We start from the raw sequence: 20,027 nt of genomic DNA, 5'->3' as shown, positions 1-20,027 counted from the left end.
ATATGTATATAAAGTAAAAAAAAAATCTAAAACAAATATAGAGTAGCTGTTCTAGACACTTCTAAAGAGGGTTAGATAGTTAAGGTTGAGACTTACCCACTGAGAACAGATGACTGATATTCTCCAGCATCACATCTCTGAACAGCTTTCTCTGGGATGTGTCCAGTATGACCCACTCCTCCTGAGTGAATTCTATGACTACATCTTTCAAGTTCACTAATTCCTAAAAACATCAGAAATATAAGAGCTCAGAAAGGGCCATCTGCCAATATCCAGAGTAGAATGACTGAAAGTATAGCACTGGGGAATTGATGACTGTTGTCCAAAAGCTGAAACTGCATTTGAGTTTCAACTCAGATGATTCTCAATGCTGATCAGTTATCTGTCTTTCACAGGTATGGACACATACACACACCGATTATTTGGCTCAACTAGTAAAAGAAAATCTCAAAGGACACCTGGTGCAATATAAACTGGACATTTCCCAATAAACTCATCATTAAGACTTGCAGATAGTGATGTGCAATTTTTACTTTGGTGTTTATAACAAAAAAGCAGCTTTTCCACCTATTTCAAATGACTCATCACGGGACAATGAATACTCATGTATTGTCACTTTTTTCACTTTTACAGCTCTAGTTATTGTCCCAGATGATCTCAGTTTTCTCTCCTCTATGAAATCATTTCAAAGCCAGTTTGAAATTTTGAAAGATCCACTGAGCTTATGTGTAAGTTACTTTGTATCTGAACATAACATACAGGCATATTATTTAATAGAAAGGCAGCAAACTTTGCAGGTAAGTATAGCATTCTTGAGAATTAAACAGATATCATGGGTAACTTGGAACAGTATATGCTTTCTCAGTCAACTCTCCATAAATCAGGTATTCATCATAACATACAAGCACAGAGGGATCAGTGGCACACTTCACAGACTCCTGAGGCTCCTACACTGGAGGATGATCCAAGCTGGACATCCCAGCAATATGAGATCTTCCTTTTCTTGAGATCTTCAAAACCCATGCTCATCATCTCTCTCCTATCTTCACCTCCTCTTTATAGTCAAGAATAAAAGAAGGCTCTCAAGCCATTCTGGTCTCTTCAATACTTCAAAAATTTTCACAGGCCCATAAATTTTACTGTACCCACTATACTCCTGAATGCAAGATGAAATGCAAGATAAAATTAAAGAAATAACACTTCTTTTCATTACTTCCACTTACAAAATTTGAATAAAGATTGTGTAAAAGAAGAGAAAATGGGAAATGAGGACAAAAGAAAGGGAAAATTTTAGATATCCTTTTTGAAAGTTTTAAAAATGTACAAATATACAATATCAGTACATTAAGAAATTAGGAATTGAAGAAAACAAATGAGTCCTTTTTTTCATTCTAGTAACTACTCCTCACATTTTCTTCTCTCAACAATGCAAAACCCTGTGCCCTAGCAATTGTAACACTATACTGATAGAACTCACTTGCTGAACACCAGCCTCCCTACTGACTGTAAACATCTGCTATTACTCACCTGTATCACCTAAGTTCACTGTATGCCTAAGCCATTTGCAGGCATTAACAGGGTCAATGAGTGCATTAAATCTCCAAAGGGGCATAGCTAAATGAAAAAACCCTCTTTTATCTCTCCAGTGAATACAGTCTTAATGGAGTCTGGAAGAAACTTTGGCTGGAAAGATTACTTACTGAGGAATGATCACCCTCCAAGAGGCCAGGATAATATAATGCTAGCTCAGGTCCTTGAATATTTTTAAATGAGATTACAATATCCATGCCCATCTGCTGAAAACACATGGGTAATTTTGGTAAAAAGAATTCCTTACTTACCAGTGGCTGCATTGTCAACAGCTCAGCTGTCTTCCTCTAGGTTTACACTCACAAGATAGGCACTAGGTAAGCAATATTGAGAATGTAGAAAGAAGCTATTAGATTCTTGACTTGTCCCTCATTTTCAGACACAATTCTCATGATTCCTAATCCTCCACCTGGGAATAATTCCAGTCCGATAAACAGGAACATGAAATATGCTCAAAGAAAACAACTCATTTTTGCAGATAAGTTGAAACTCACTGAGTTTTATATGTTTGTTAATGTATTAGCCCATGATTTTCAGAGATTTTCCATTCCCTCCCTGATTCCAAAACATTTGGTCTCCATATCCAGAGAAACTGCTTTGGATTTTCTCTGCTACCCATATGCTTAGCTTCTGAAATATCCATCACAATTCTCTTTACTCTCACTCTTGTCCCTTGTTACCTTTTACCTGTCCTTCTGAGGATACTTGCCTGAAATCATCCTGGTTATTCCACATTGGATATCTAATAATATCAGTCTCTCAATACTTACTTATTATCTCATCATGTTGGATTTAGAGAGTAACCAAGAAACAATGCATTTTATTATGGGGTGATCAATTCAAGGAATTGATCCACTTTGAGGGATCAATGCATGGCTGCCATTATACAGATATAGTACTGAAAATCCCTTGCATCAAAACTAGCATATGTACATGGGACATAACGTCTCACAATTCCCATAGGTTTGGGTGCTCAATAGAGAATGAAGGATTTGGATAAAAACCCATTATCTCAATCTGATATTAGTAAAATGGCAGTTGACATCTTATACTATATTAATAGTTTCCAGCTGTAACATCCTTTCATTTCATAAATTATAGATGTGGAAGATCTATGTTATAAATTTTTATTAACATTATCAATAATTACATTATAATTTCATGGACAAATGATGATATTTTCAGAAAAAGAAGTCAGATTTGTACCTGAATTCACATAAACAATATTGTTTTAAATGTGCTTGGAGTACTACATTTTATTAATCTTCAAATTAACCATATTGAAAATTGGAAATTCTAAGGTAGAATTTCCTATTTAACAAATGAAAGAACAGTGGTTCAAGAATGTTTAGTAATCTTAGAAATTTACATGGCTAGAAAAAGACACAGCTAGAGTTTGAATTTTTTCTGCTTGTGTCCCCAGTTCAAATTCCTTAAGGCTTACATAGGTTTTACCTGGAATGTCATCTCTCATTTCAATAATCAGATTTTGAACCTTATTATGGATATCTCCTTTTCATGTAGTTTGTTTAAACAATTATGCCCCCATGCGCAGGTTCCCCTCCCATGTGGGAACCTCTATGATATTGAATCTACTACTGTTCTAATTTCCTAGCTGCTAGCTTCCAGAAAGGGAAGGGCATTTTAAAAGGGGAATTTAATAAGTTGCTCATTTACAGTTCTAAGGCTGAGAAAATGTCCCAATTAAAGCAAGTCTATAAAAATGTCCAAATTAAGGCATCTGAGGAAAGATACTTTGATTCAAGAAGGCCAATGCAGTTCAGGGTTTCTCTCTCCACTGGAGAGGTATGTGGCAAACATTCCAACATCTTTTATCTTCCTCTCCAGGCCTCTTGTTTCATGAAGCTTCTTGGTGACATTCTCCTTTTTCATCTCCAAAGGTCACTGGCTGGTGGACTTTGTGGTTCTCTCATCATTCTGTCATAATTCTCTGCTCTCTCAGAATCTCCTATCATTTTCTTTTATAGGATTCCAGTAAACTAATCAAGTCCCACCTGGAATGGGTGGAGACACATCTCCACCTAATAAAGTTTAATACCCACACTTAATTGAGTCACATCTCCATGGAGATAAACTAATTAAAGTTTCCAACCTATAGTACAGAGTAAGGATTAAAAGAAATGGTTGCTCCCACAAGATTGATTAAGATTAAAACATGGCTCTTCTAGGGTACATAAATCCTTTCAAACCAGCACAACAAAATGTCAACTTCTGGCTCACCAGATGTTCAATGTCCAGCATAACCTACACTTGCTCACATCAATATATCCTTACTGAGAACAATATTTCTAATCTCCTGTCTTGTCCATGACTCCATACAGAACAAGACTAAGATGTTGAGCCAGATTAAAACACAGAGTTCCTTTCCTTCAGGTCACTCACAAGATTTGTCATTACTCATTTATTAGTTCATTTGTCTGTGCTTCTTACTGGTCTAACTCCATGAATATATTCCTTGAGTGGTTTTGGTCAAGTTTCCTTGTGAAAAGTACTAATGAATTATGAATCTAGAGAAAGTGTATGTCCATTATAAATTAATCTGACCTCAAATAACCTGGGCCTGAATGCCTGCAGTCAAATCCAATAATTCAAAAGTAAATACAGACATCCTTTTTGGTTAAAATTCTCTTCCTTATAAAACAGAGCTCAAACAGGCCAAAAATGCAAGTGAGTCAAGACTTACCAATGACACCTGCATCAAATTCCAGTGCTCAGAGGTTCTTTATTATGCTAGAAAAAGTACCATTTTTATGGAAGACTCTCCTTTAATGTAGTTGACAGTGTCATCAGTCCTATAATCCAAAACATACCCTTATTAATACAGATGATGGTAAAGATACATATAATCAACACATGCCTTCTTTAACACAATCTAACCATCAAATTGCATAAATCATTCAAATATCCTTTAATTCCTCCTAAAATCTAAAAACCAACCTCCCTATCTTTTCCCAGAGGACTCACTATTTTGTGGATTTTGATATGCTGGGTAAGTACTCTGGAGAATCTACAGGTAGGTGTCTACTACTCTACATCTCTAAAAGGACTTGTAATCAAGCACCATTCTCTAAGGATGTGTGCATCAGTGTAGTCTATATAACTGTTAGTGCTGAAAATATATATTCAAATAAAAAGTATTCATTTGCTTTTTTCTTTGCATGCTGTATGATGGGGGTCAATTTCATTCTTTTTCCAAGTGTGTATCCCCTATTGTGAGCATTATTTGTTGAATTTTTGTTTGGTTTGGCTTTTCATTTGTTTGTTTGGAAAGTGCATGGGCTGGGAATTGAACCTGGGTCTCTCATTTGTTTTTTAATGTACATATTTTATTACTGTACAAAGGAAAGAAATTACCATATCTCATCATCTCAGATTTAGCTGATGTTACAAGAACTCAAAACCCTATAAACCTTAAAATATTAAGATTCCCAGAATAAATAACCTAGATTCATTAATGATCTTAATATGAATAGGATTTGTACTATTTTGTTTCCTTAGATTCAGTCTGGAATCATGTATTACATTCAACTTTTATTGTCTATACAGTTTACTTTTTTTAATTGTAGAAACATCATATATATAACATAAACTTTCCAATATCAACCACTCCCCATCATACAAATCATGGGATTAATCACATGCAAAATTTTGTGCTGCCTTCATCAGCAACCTTTGCCACAACTTCACAATCACCAGAAACAGAAATCACATACCCAGCATTGACTATTTCCTTTAAATTAAAATATGACAGCATCAATCATATCTTAAAATATTTAAAAAAATTCAGATGCAAAAACAAGCAAATCATTTTAGGTGCAGGCATTTGATTTTTTTTTTTTTTTTTTTGGCATGGGCAGGCACTGGGAATCAAACCCAGGTTTCTAGCATGGCAGGTGAGAACTCTGCCTGCTAAGCCCTAGGCATTTGATTTTAAAAGAAAATTTTATCTTTTTTTTTTTACACTCACTGTTATGAAATTTAACAAGATGTATTCTGTATTAGTCTATTACTATGTATCTTAATACTCAGAGACTCCATTTTCATGGTTTTCTTGTACTCCAAAAGATTTCAGCTTAGTTATACTACAACATTTTTGAGGCAAATGACATTTTTGTCAGAAATGAAATTAAAAGGATAGATTGCCCAAAACTGTGGAGTTTAAGGGCTACATTAGAAGAGATTATTTATAGGGAAAAAATCAAGGATGCTTTGAATACAGAATCTAGAAATATTTCATTTTGAGAAATGGAAAATCCTCCCAGAAATGCAGGCATTTTGTACAAAATATTGCATCAGGTTTGTTTTTTACTCCAGCCATGAGTCACAGGTAAGGTAGTTATTAAAGTTTGAATAATCAAGGATGAGAAAGCTTTCAAAATATAATCAGTTCATCTACTTTACTGAAGAGAAAACTGAAATATTCCACTACAGAGATAAATATTCAGATGCAGTTATCAGATATTACAGTCAGACTTGGAAAGTATAAGTTTATAAATGTATAGATGATAAGTGAAGTCAAAGGAATGTAAGATATTGCCTAAGTAAAGAGGAAGAAGGAATGGGAGGCTGAGACTGAGGCCTATAGTTCCTATAATTAAGGTTTCAGAAGGAGCTGACATACACATAGAAAGTGGAGCCAGAGAAATCCAGGTGAATATTGATATAAGAGACCAAGACATAGGCAGATTCCAGAAAAAGGGTATCCAGGAATTTGTTGAGGAACATTGTAGGATGAAGCAGTATTCAGTGGAATCACTGAGGGGGAGATACTCTGACTCTCAAAGATAGTAGATGTACATGAAGACAGTTTAAAACATATTGGAGTGCACTGAGAAAAAAATGAAGAATTAAATGTTAAGTACCTACACCACAATGAACTATAGAGCTTTAGGGAGCTTTTCAGTAAGAACTGAAATTTATATTTCAGTAGAATTCAAGGGTTTCACTTTACTCCCTATTATTAGTGGATTTTGTTTATGACTATGTATGCAAATGTGAGTAGAAAAAGATGAGAAATATAATCCTAGGCTTTTATATAGGAAAATAATTTTCTTTTTATACAAATACATGCAATTTTGCAGACCCACTTCTGTAAGGTACTGAAAACTCAAACAGGCCCTGAACTCATGGTGTGTAGTAAATGGATCTGCAAATCAGCATGTCAGAAACACTGGGAGAAAACAATAATCAAACACCCCAAACTAGACTTTTCTAATCAGGATCTGTATTTTAATGAGATCTCAGGGGATTCATAAGTACAGAGCTTGGACTCTACAACTCCATGGTTACGTGAGACACTTTGATAAATTTTGTATTTACAGATATCTCCTGCTGATTCAGTTTCTCTAGAGAACCCTAGCTAATATACATTGGTACAGGGAGTTGTTCTTAAAACACAGACTCTTAAATTTTTTTTTACAATTGGTTTTCTCCTCTGATTGGACACAAAGGCCCTAAAGACTATTTCTGTAATCAGAATGATACTGCCAATCCATGGGGTGAGCTGGCAAAACAGATAGTCAAAATATCACCATTGGATTCTGCTAATGCTTTACTTATACAAAGTCAGGCTCTGAGGCATAATGTTTCTGAAATCTTGACAGGGTTTTGTGGAATTAGCATGTATAGAATGCTTGCCTGGTTGCTGTTAGATATGCTGTATACATTGATGAGGGGAAGGGATGAGCTAAAATCTTCAAATGAGAAGCTTAAACACTATAGTCCACTTATAAATGTTTCTATGAGTCTCCTGAAGGAAAATCTTATTTCCTGTAGCTGAAGACTTGAAATCTCTGAAAATCAGACTCAGAGAATCATTGCTAGGGTAGCAACTTTACAACATAAACTGAAATCCCAACCTTGCACAGTGCCTGCCATTAAAGTGAGGAGATGGAGCCTGAAAAATGGGATGGTGGCATATGGATTTATAATGATGGCTGTGGAGAGGTAGAAATCCTAGATTGTATGGAGTCTTTTCTAGAAAACCCTGAAATAGTCTACCCTGAAGACATAACCACCCCACCTTCTGGCTGCCCTGAGGCATTGGCCATCCAACCTCCACCTGAAGGAATGAACGCTGGCATGATTAATACTGTTTCACCAGATGAAACTGAAAATGAACGCCCTGAAGCAACTGGCTTTGAAAATATATCTTATTCTTTTCATGAAACAACCTCACCAACTCTCTTTTCTTCCAGACCTATAACTATGCAAAAGTACCAACAGGCCACAAAAGGTGAGGTACAAAGTGTCGCCCATGAGGAGGTATACTACAGTCCATAAGGGCTGCATGAGACAGAAATCAGAGGAATATGTATGGTAATGGATTTTAGGGGTAAGGGATAATGGTAGGAGGAATATAAAGCTGTATCAGGCTGAATTTATTGATCTGGGTCCACTAAGCAGAAAGTCTGCATTCAATCTTATAGCTTGAGTGGTTAGAAAAGGTATTAAGTTTGTTCAGATGCTTGGCTGAAAAAAATGGATCAAAAGATGGTTGACATGATCTGAGGTTGAAATGCCAAAACTTCCCTGATATAATGTAGATGAGGGGATCCAACAGCTTAGAGAGATTGGAATGTTAGAAAGCATTTATCATAGGAATCCTGCTCATATACCACAAGAATGTCCAGAGGATGTACCTTTTTTTTATGAGAACTGTGAGAAATAATTTTGTGAGACCAGCTCCATCATCCCTGAAGAACTCTGTAGTTGCCCTTTTCTGTAGGTCAGATATTACTATGGGAACTGCTATCACTGAGTTAGAATCCTTAAACACAAGGGAGATGAATGGATCCTGAGTTGGCAGAAGCCAAGTGGCAGCACTTAACCACAAAAGGCAAGGTGGACATGACTATCATAATGGACAGCAGACTTAAAGCAGGAGTCAAAATAATCTGCCTCACAGAGACTTGTGCATTGGCTAGTAGATCACGGGGCACCTAAAAGTACAATAGATGTGCAGTCTAAATTCTTGTTAGAGCTGTATAAACAAAAGTGTTCTAGGTCAAGTGAACAGAAATTTAACTTGAATTACAAAAATGAAGAGTCATGGCCCCTTAATCATTTTCCAGATTTGAGGCAGTTTACAGACCCAGACCCCATTGAATGAGGGGGAGGCCAGGTACCTTTGGGGGTAGGATTCTATTACACTGCACAAACTTATACTACTAATCTTCCTCAAAGCCTTTCCCAAGGAGACCTTTGGCCTTTTACCAGGGTAACTGTGCATTGGAGAAAAGGAAATGATCAGATATTTCAGGGAATATTAGACACTGGTCTGGTGCCAATAAAGTATCAATGGCTGAGAGATTCCAAACGGAGTCAAGAGGTTATCCTGGAGGTTATTCTTATGCATTAAGTAGATATCATCTTGTTGTTCAAGATGTAGTGGAGAGGCTGGAGGGAACTGCCTGAAAATGTAGAGCTGTGTCCCAGAAGCCATGTTTCTTGATAATGATTGAACAATGATATAGCTTTCACAATGTGACTCTGTGAATGTGAAAACCTTGTGTCTGATGCTCCTTTTATCTACCATATCAACAAAAGAGTAGAACATATGGAAAAAAATAAATAATAGGGGGAACAAATGTTAAAATAAATTTAGTTTGAAATGCTAATGGTAAATGAAAGCGAGGGGTAAAGGTGTATGGTATGCATAACTTGTTTTTCTCTATTATTGTTCTATTTCTTTTTCTGTTGTCTTTTTATTTCTTTTTCTAAATCGATGCAAATGTTCTAAGAAATGATGAATATGCAACTATGTGATGATATTAAGAATTACTGATTATACATGTAGAATGGAATGATATCTTTTTGTTTTGTTTGTTTGTTAACTTTTTTAATTAATAAAAAAAAGCATGAGAAATTGTATACTAAGATCAAGGTTCCAGCAAACCTACAGAACTCAGTAGTGCAGTAATAATAGACAGGGCTGCCCAAAACAGGATTTTCAGGTGAAAGAAATCTAGATATAATAGATTAAGACATGAAGTTAAAGCATTGGGAGTAATTTTACAATTATTTTGCAATGTTAGGGATGATAAGTGTTTAGATGCAATCAAAGTGAAGAAAAAATGAAGAAAATGACATTTTAAAACAAGTACTGACTCCAGAAAAATAAAAAGCTTTTTAATGAAAAATAAAAACTATTAAGGTTTTATCCACATTCAAAAATAATATAAACACTAAATATAATTTACAAGATTCATGATATAATTGTTTTGGGAACAGATTAGGGCTAGGAGTTGGGCAGATATAGTGTGTAAATGAAAGTACTCAACTTTTGAAACACAAGGGAACTTACAGATTCAGTATAAATTTGGAAAGATAAATTTAAAAATAAAAACATTATTAAAAACTGAGATATACAAAGAAGTCTGAAAATAATTGAAAATGCAAACTTCTCAGAAATGGGGATGAGGATGTGAAGAACTGGAGCATGGGGGCATTCTTGTTTGTTATACTGATGGCAACTGTATTATTCAGTATCTTAACCCAAGACGATTTCATTTTGATCCAACATCCCAAACAAGAAAAACAGTTTGGGGCAGCAAAAGTTCATTACCAAGTGTTAATTTCTTGGCAACCATCTATATTTCTCTTTGAAAGAGAGATGCTTTTGGATAAGAACAGAAGGAAGCAGTGGCAGTATCCTAATTTTTCTGCATAGGATTTAAGTATAGTGGTGTGGGAAGCTAAAGACAATTGAGAACAAATACTACTCATATTTCAACAACCACATGAATCTCTGCAATCTTGCAAAAATTCCGTTCCTGATTTAGTATGTTTGTGATGGGCCCTTTGAAAATGTTTTTCTAGCAAGCTCCTAATATGTCCTGATACCAGGGACCCATGTTGTGGTATTTACCATAGCAGCTCTGGCAAACTAAGACTGCTAGTATTAACTCATTTTTTTGTATGTAAAACTTCTTTTTCTCAATATGATTCAGAGACAATTGCTTAAAACAATAATTACAAACTCATGTTAATGGGAATAAAATATACAAAGATGCAAGGTGTGACAATAACAATTTAGACTAATCAATGGTGCTATGATCAATAATAAACAAGGAACTTTAAGCTATAAACCATCTAGATCTAGGAGACCTAAATAGAACATGTCACAGAACAGAAGCAAATATCCATTCTTTTCAAGCTCACATGGAATATTCTCAAGGGTGGATCACATATATAGTCACAAAACAAGTCTCAAGAATTTTTAAAAGGCTGAAATCACACAAAGTATCTTCCCAAACCACAATAAAATGAAACATAACTCAGTGACATAAGGAGAACTAGAGAATTCATAAATCTGTGGAAATTAAAAAAATAACCATTTAACAAACTGTGGGTGAAAAATCAATTACAAGGGATATTACAAAATACACTGAGATGAATGAAAATGATAATGCAACATACTAAATTTGTAGAATGAATGGAAAGCAGTGCTCAAGCAAATAATATCTTGAAACTTCTACTTTAATAAAAAAGAATAACTCCCAATTAAGAATCTAAGTTAACATTATATGCATTTAATGGAACTATAAAAAGAAGAGCACACTACCACAAAGTTATGAGAAAGAAGGAAACAATAAAAACTAGAGTGGAGGAACACAGAATACAGAAGAGAAATACAAAAGACAAAGTCAACAAAACCAAAAATGTGGTTCTTTGAAAATAACCAAGCCTTTACCTAGACTGACAAAAACAATTAAAGTGGGGGATTGCATGAGGATCCTATGAACAATAGTAATCCAATAATTTAAATAGTGTGGATTAGAAAAATTCCTAGAAATACACAATTTACAAAAACTGATTCAAGAAGAAATAGAATTTCTTAACAGAATTATAATAAGCAAAGAAGTTGAATCAGAAATAAAACCTCCCCATAAAGAAAACATTAAGACAAGATTCCTTTATTGCTGAAATTGACAGAACATTTAAAGAAGAATTGGTATCAATACTTCTCAATCTCTTCCATACAACAGAATAGGAGATATAATAAAAATGTTTTATATCCATTCAGTGGACAAATAAGAAAAAATGCAAAGTTAATAATAGTAGACATAAAAGTTCACATTTTTAAATTAACCTATTTATATGCAATATTCAGTATAGATAAATCCATAGACAGAGAAAGATTACTGGTTGACAGGGTTTGGTAGTAGGAGATATGGGGTCTCCTTTAAGGATGAAAAATATGTTTTGGCACTAGATATGGTGATGCACAACATTGTGAATATACTAAATGTCACTGATTGTGCACTTCAAAATGGTTAATTTGATGTCATGTGAATTTAGCTCTATTAAAAAAGGGGCATACAATGAAGAAGAACAAAGGAATGTCATTACTGCAGGGTGCTGAAAATAGATGGTAATTAATATTTTAAAATTTCATCTTGTGCATGAGACTAAAGCAAAAAATGTTTATTTGGTACAAAATTTATATTTTGACTAGTGCATTTCCTAATATAACTTATGTAAACAGCTTGATTGAACATCATAAGTACTTGGAACCTTAAGTAGGACATGAGATTTTGTTGGTTTGTCCAGAGTGATGCCCTGATGAATCCCACAGTGTTTTATCAGTAAGTGGAAAAGTATTTGCAAAGTCCCCTCCAGGGAATGGGGAGAATGGGGAGAATTTCAACTTCCCCAAGTTGAATTCTTGATATTCTCACAAGCACTGTGGACAACCAAAGCTATAGGCTCAGCCCCCAGTCTTGGGGTTTGTTCATATGAAACTTAATCCCATAAAGGATAGGTCAAGTCTACCTAAAATTAGGCCTGAGTCACCCCCAAGAGAATCTCTTTTGTTGCTCAGATGTGGCCTCTCTCTCCAGACAACACAACAAGCAAACTCACCACCCTCCCCCTGTCTATGTGGGACATGACTCCCAGGGGTGCTGACCTTCCTGGCAATGTGGGACAGAAATCCTAGAATGAGCTGAGACTCAGCATCAAGGGATTGAGAAAACCTTCTCAACCAAGAGGGGGAAGAGTGAAATGAGACAAAGTGTCAATGGTTGAGATTCCAGAGTTGGAGAGGTTATCCTGGAGGTTATTCTTATGCATTAAGTAGGTATCACCTTGTTATTCAAGATGTAATGGAGAGGCTGGAGGGAACTGCCTGAAAATGCAGAGATGTGTTCCAGTAGCCATGTTTCTTGATGATGACTGAATAATGATATAGCTTTCACAATGCGGCTGTGTGACTGTGAAAACCTTGTGTCTGATGCTCCTTTTATCTACCTTGTCAACAGAAGAGTAGAACATATGGAATAAAAATAAATAATAGGGGGAACAAATGTTAAAATAAATTTAGTTTGAAATGCTAGTGATCAATGAAAGGGAGGGGTAAGGGGTACGTTATGTATACATTTTTTTCTGTTTTCATTTTATTTCTTTTTTTGAATAGATGCAAATATTCCAAGAAATGATTATGATGATGACTATGCAACTATGTGATGATATTGTGAATTACTGATTATATACGTAGAATGGAATGATCAAAATAGGAATGTTTGCATTTGCCTTGTTTTTTTTGGTTTTAAAATAAAATAAAATTAAATTAAAATTTAAAAAAAGGGGGCATACAATCACAAGCTAAGGAAATCTAATTTACTTTTGAAACATAAAACATATTTTAATGTGGTCAATGCAATGGTGGCTCAGTGTGAGAGTTCTTGTCTGCCATGTTAGAGACCCAGGTTTGATTCCCAGTGCCTGCCAATGCATACACACTCACACACAAAAAACATTTTAATGTATCCATGTGGATACAAGCATTAATAGTTTAATATTTCAATGAACTTTTGTTTCTCATATTCACTTTTCATGCAAAGAACTACACATTAGAGAAAAAAATAAATGAAAAGTAGCAAATTAAGAAAAAAGCTCTGAAAAAAATTAAAATAAAAAAGCTCTGTAACTCCTTTCAAATGTTAAATTTGTGAATGAAATGGCAATAAAATTATGTCCTACAACTTTAGTGCCCTGTGTCAGAATTTTTACTTAATTTCTCCTTATCAAAAACAATCCTAAAATCATCTTCCCATTTTGTTAGAACAGCTAACATTCATAGCTCATCAAAGGAGTACTATGTGGCCTCTAACCTACCACCCCCATCCTCCCTTCTTTATTCCAGGGTTTTATTTTATTTTGTTCACATCATTTTGCATACTGAAATGTTCTTATTTATTCAACTTTGTGCTAGTCTGAAAGTATTATGTGCCCCAGAAAAACCATGTCTTAATCCTGATCCAATCTTATAGGAGTAAAAATTCTTTTAATCATAATTCAATATTGCAGGGCACATACTTTGATCAAATTATCTCCATGGAGATATGCTTAATTGTGGGTGTGACCTTTTTATTAGGTTGAGATGTAACTTCCCATTCATGGTTGGTCTTCATTAATTTACTGGAATTCTTTAAAAGAGGAAACATACTGGAGAGAGAGCTAGAAATGACAGAAGCCTCAGAGCCAACAGAGAGAGCAAATGCAGATGCTTGGAGAACAGTTGCTTCAGAGAATAAAAACATGGATGTTTAGAGATGCTTGGAGCCCAGCAGATGTTGCCATGAGATGTTAACCAAGCCTGAACCTGGAAAGCACCAGAGGAAGCCAAGAGATGAAAGCCAGTCCCAAAGAAGCAAAGTGAGGTGCCACCACATATCCAGAGACTGAAAACAATACAGCCCAGGAGCAAGGGACCAGCAGGTGTCAGCCATTTAATTTTCCAACTGCCAGAAGTGTTCCATACAATTTGGCATTTCTTGAGTGAAGATAACCTCTTGTTAGCACCTTAATTTGGACATTTCCATAGGCTTAGAACTGTAAACTTGTAATTTATTAAATTCCCCTTTGGAAAAGCTGTCCCACTTCTGATATATTGCATTCCAGCAGCTTGTAAGCTAACACAATCTTCCAATTGCCATTTCCAAGTGTATTTGAAGGAATTCCAATACATTGTCTATAGGGTATCCAGTCAATGTCTGTCTCTTTTCTCTATCTCCAGGACTATAATGATTTCTTACATGATAATAGAGTCAGAAACCTTTATTAAGGAACAAAGGAATCTATGAATCTCCTTCCATCCCTTCAAAATGGCCTTATGTCTTTATTTTCCAATATCATATAAGGGTTCTAGGTTTGTAATTGTTTGGTAAATCCTATCAAGATGAGGAGAGTGTACCCACAAAATGAAGCCTTAATTAAGTTCATTATATGTGTAACCAGGGTGTGACCCTTGGAATATAGCCTTTCTTAGATTTACTAACTGTTTTTAAATAGAATACAAAATGGAGGTTTAAACACCATAAAAATAAGCTGGAAAGTGCTGTAACTTGAGAGGACAGCGAAGTGCTTTTGTCTGAAACCTATCTGAGAAATTGATTGACCTGTGTCTTAAAATCTGGGGGATATAAACTCTCCAAAAATCTGGGAGATATTCTGAGTTCTCCAAATAGTAATCTGTGAGCAGGTTTCATTCCCCTATAATTTCATAAGCCCTGTTTATATCCAGACATTTGTTGTATCAAAGCAACTTTTATCCCATTATTTACATTTTCCTATTTTTGACTCCTTTTCTCCTTCTACCATCTGTGTTGGGAGATTCTTTCAGTAATTTTAACTGGCCCCTCCAAGATTCTAGGCCTATGCTGAGCAATATTGTAAACTCAAGCTACAAATCAGTTTGATTTACATTGGCATTAATGAAATCAATTCAAACTAAAAGTTCAGCTCCTCAGAAGCACCAGCTGTAACAGTCCCCTCCAAGATTCTAGATCCATGCTGTGCAATACTGTAAGCTTTAACATCAATTTGCTGTAAAATATATATTGATGTTACAAGTTTGAGCTAATAAACAAATTCAGCAAAGTGGCAGGATATAAATTTAATGTGAAAAATCAGTAACATTTCTATATACAAGCAATAAGCAAGTGGTGGAGTCAATAAAGGAAAAAATTCCATTCAAAATAGCAACTAAAAGAATCAAATACTTGATTATGAACTTAACTAGGGATATAAAGGACATGTACACAGAAAACTGCATAACATTACTAAAAGAAATCAAAGGCAATCTAAATAGGTGGAAAGACATTCCCTGCTCATGGATAGGAAGGTTAAATATAGTTAAGATGTCAATTCTCCCCAAGTTGATCTACAAATTCAACAGAGTACCAATCAAAATTCCAACCACCTACCTTGAAGATTTGGAAAAGCTAACTACCAAATTCATCTGGAAGAGAGAGAGATCCCAAATAGCTAAAAAAAGAAGGATGAAGTGGGAGGATTAACACTCTCTGACTTTAAGGCCTATTATAAAACCACAATTGTCAAAACAGTATGGTACTGGCAAAAAGACAAAAGCATTGACCAATGGAATTGAATTGAAAGTGCAGAAATAGACCACCAAATCTATGGTCAATTGATTTTTGACAAGGCCACCAAATCCTCTGAACTGGGACAAAATAGTCTTTTCAATAATTGGGCATGGAAGAGTTGGCTATTAATAGTGAAGAGAATGAAAGAGAACACCTATCTTACACCCTACACAAAAATTAACTCAAAGCAGATCAAACACCTAAACATAAAAACTAGCACCATAAAGATTCTAAAAGAAAATGTAGAGAAACATCTTCAAAGCTTCAAAGTTTACTAATAGGAGGTAGCTTCCTAAAGTTTACACTCAAAGCACAAGCAACAAAAGAAAAAATAGATAAATGGGAACTCCTCAAAATCAAATGCTACTGCACCTCAAAAGACTGTCAAAAAGGTGAAGAGGCATCCCACTAAATGGTAGAAAAATATTTGGAAAGCACATACCAGACAAAGGTTTGATTTCCTGTATATACAAAGAAATCATATAACTCAACAATGAAAGAAAAAACAATTCAATCATAAAATGAGCCAAAGATATGAACAGATATTTTTCTGAAGAGCAAATACAGATGGCTCAAAAGCACATGAAGAGATGCTCATTTTCACTGGCTATAAGGAAAATGCAGATCAAGACTACAATGATATAGCACCTCACACCTATAAGAATGGCTGCTATTAAACAATCAGGAAACTATAAATGTTGGAGAGGATGTGGAGAAACTGGGCACTTATGTACTTCTGGAGTGAATGTACAATGGTGCAGCCACTGTAGAAGATTGTTTGGTGGTTCCTTAGGAAACCAAATATCGAGCTGCCCTATGACTCAGCAATAACACTAATTGGTATATAACCAGAGAAGCTGAAAGCAACAACACAAACAGACATATTCACACTGATGTTCATAGCAACATTAATCACAATCATCAAAAGATGGAAACAAACCAAATGCCCATCAACAGATGAGTGGATCAACAAAATGTGGTATATACATATGATACAATATTAAGCAGCAGTAAGACAAAATGATGTCCTGAAGCACATGAAAAGATGGATGAGCCTTGAGGACATAATGCTGAGTGAAACTAGCCAGACACTAAAGGATAGATACTGTATAATTCCACTTTTATGACCAGCATAAAGGTATAATCAGAGACTTATAATATAGAATACAGGGGGCTTAGAGATACATAGACACTAGAGATGGGTGAACTGTTAGCTAATGAGGTTGAAGTCCAATGTAAGGGAATACATAGGAGTGAAGGTGATTCTCTAGTGGGTCTAGAAGTAATATTACCAAATTGAAGATGAACAAGATTGAAAGGAGTTGTATAGACCTATATGTCCCACTGACTCACCCTAGAAATATGAATGAGTTCTTGTAAGAATTACTCCAAAGATATGATTCTTGTATAAACAGCATTTAAGTCCAGGGTGCAGGGGAAAAACTGCTACTGCATGCTTTGAGCTATGTTCAAAAGGAAAAATGGAAACAACATTCTCTCAAGGAGCTTACATATTATATTGATGCCATGCTCAGCAGTAAGTCGTTAAATCCGTGTTAGGAAATATCTATATTTTCCATTTATAAACTTTGTAAGACCTTTCTGGATTTTATATGTGTGTAACTTAAGTGGTATTATCAATGTTTTTGTAAATATTTACTGTGTTTTTCTACTTAGCTTAAGTCTAACAATTTTGTACTTTAATAAAATGTTCTAAACCTTGTAAAAAAAAAAAAAAAAAAAAAGGAAACTATCAGCACTTACCAAAGCCACAGCAGAGGTGAATAATGGGGTGAGGGACAAGAGTTAAGAAGAGGTTTAGATCTCCTATTTGGTGAGAGTGTGTTTATTGGTTTTCTGTCACTTGGGAGCAATGAAATTGCCTAAAATTGAGAATGTTGATGGACTGTGGACTTTGGGCCCTCTACATGATGCCCAATGAATGTAGGTGGCTGAAGGATGCACTGATGGAGAAGTAGACTGGTGAATGATGGTGTATACTTATGAATAAAGGCTGCACTGCTACAAAAAGAAACATTGTCATGAGGCATGCAATGATGTGAATGAATATGAGGGATATTTGGTGAGACAAAATAAGCCAGAAACAAAAAAAATGACAATGGTATGGTCACCTTTAGGAAATGCTTATAAGAAAACAGGGGCCTAGATTGTAAACTTTTAGAGCAGACACACTAAGTATGGAGTGGTGATTATTATTTCTGGATTTTGAGAGGCTGTTTTATATACATAACCTGATATTTAGAGATAAAAATGACACTCAACAGGTTGGAGTTAAAGTAATTCAGAACATAGAGGTAAGGAAGAAAATATCTGTATTTTAGAACCACACATACTCTTTGAGATCAACGGAAGAAAGGTTTATTTGATCTGGAAATGAAATTTTCTGTAGTGCATAATCTAATTCAACCTATCTGTATAGCTCATTTAAGCAAATGAAACACAGAGAGCACAGAATGAGAAAGGTCCTTTAATTCCATATAGATTATTTTAATGCCTGGAAACATTCTAGAGCATATTAACCACATGATCAAAAAGTACTGGCAAGGTCCCCTGAGGGAGAGGAGAAAGACTATACAACTATTAAACCTTACCATCAGAGAATCCCCTGATACTGTGTCAAACTTTAGGGGCACCCAAATCAATAGGCCATGCCCTCCATCATGAGGTTTACTCTTGTGAAGCCTATGTGGGTAGCATAGAAACTTAGACTACCTATAGGCATGCCTAAGAGTTACTTTTGGAGGATCTCTGTTGTTGCTCAGATGTGACCTCAGTCTCTCTAAGCCCAACTCTCCAAGTGAAATCATTACCCTCCCCCTACATGGGACATGACATTGAGGGGTGAAAGTCTCCCTGGTGACATGGGAGAGGACTCCCAAGAATAAATCATGAATCTGGCACCATGGGATCAACAATTCCACCATGACCAAATTGGGGAAAAGAAGTATAATTAATAAGTATCAGTTGCAGAGAGTTCAAATAGAGTTGAAAGGCTACTCTGGAGGTTGCTCTTATGCAAGCCTCAGGTAGACCTGCCAACCCCCAACCAGGACCACTCCAGTCAATCCTAAAGAACATCTAGGGTAATTTATAAGATTCCACAATGGCTACAGGCACTAGAGTAACTTTCCAGAAACCTACAACCTCCAGATGGGTCCCTGGTCCAGATAAGTCCTGAAACCTAGGCCAGCCTCTCTAGAACATCAACTAGTTCCATCTCCCTACCCCTTATTAGTGACAGACACTTCCAATATCAAAAATTTGGAATTGCCATAGCCCAAACAACTCCAATGAGAGGTATGGAAATATCAAAGGTGATGGTGGAATTATACATAGAAGATAGGACTTAATAAATGAATATGAATGCTGAATCATTTAACTGATGTCTCTTTTAGTCTCCAGTATTTTAGAGAGGGTAGAAATAAAAACCTAAAATTGTGAAACTGTAGCCCATGTCACAGTTTGAAATATTTTACATTGAAATATTCTACAACTAATTGTGGTGCTGTGTTTGGAAATTTATAGCTTTTTTGTATATATGTTACTATTCACAAAAAGAAGGAAAAATGTCAACTGTGATGATAAAAAAAAGTATTTGAGCCCTCTAGCCTCCTATATTCTGGAGCAGCTAGAAGGAAAAATGTGAGAGTATCATATGGTAGCCCATAGCAAACTCTGGGATCGATTCTGTAACCCCTTTTTGAAGAGTGCTTTGAAAACTATTGCTGTTTTTCTTTCCTTTGTATATATGTTACAGTATAGAATAAAAAATGTTTTAATATTTATATTGATGCTAATCAAATAAAACTAAAATTTCAGCCCCTCCATAGCACCAACCAAAGTTTAAGATCTCGGTAGCTACAAGTGGTCTGTGGCCTTTGCAATGAACTGTGTAGAGATAGATGCAGAGATGGAATATGATCTTCATTTCTAAAAGCACTATTTTGGCAAGTTGATCTGCATATTAGTATTTCTTCTATTTTTTCTGTATAGAAGTAATTTATT

General features: G+C 35.4%; 1 protein-coding gene across 5 annotated transcripts in view; it reads right to left on the bottom strand.

Moving 5' to 3' along the window:
* LOC143650877 (uncharacterized) overlaps positions 1 to 20,027 on the bottom strand; it is an 80,721-nt gene that overhangs the window by 39,625 nt on the left and 21,069 nt on the right. For 4 of the 5 annotated variants that reach the window (XM_077122189.1, XM_077122188.1, XM_077122191.1 and 1 more), the window contains 3 exons: positions 4,295 to 4,403; positions 1,842 to 1,903; positions 97 to 223 (listed from right to left, as the gene is read on the bottom strand). In XM_077122189.1, coding sequence (XP_076978304.1) covers positions 97 to 223; positions 1,842 to 1,853 — 139 coding nt within the window. In that variant the 5' untranslated portion in view covers positions 1,854 to 1,903; positions 4,295 to 4,403. The remainder of the gene's footprint in view (positions 1 to 96; positions 224 to 1,841; positions 1,904 to 4,294; positions 4,404 to 20,027) is intronic. The other variant, XM_077122192.1, reaches the window with a different exon arrangement.

This window comes from Tamandua tetradactyla, chromosome 11, assembly GCF_023851605.1.
Source record: "Tamandua tetradactyla isolate mTamTet1 chromosome 11, mTamTet1.pri, whole genome shotgun sequence".
NCBI lineage: Eukaryota > Metazoa > Chordata > Mammalia > Pilosa > Myrmecophagidae > Tamandua > Tamandua tetradactyla.
This window is presented reverse-complemented; position numbering and strand designations above follow the sequence as displayed.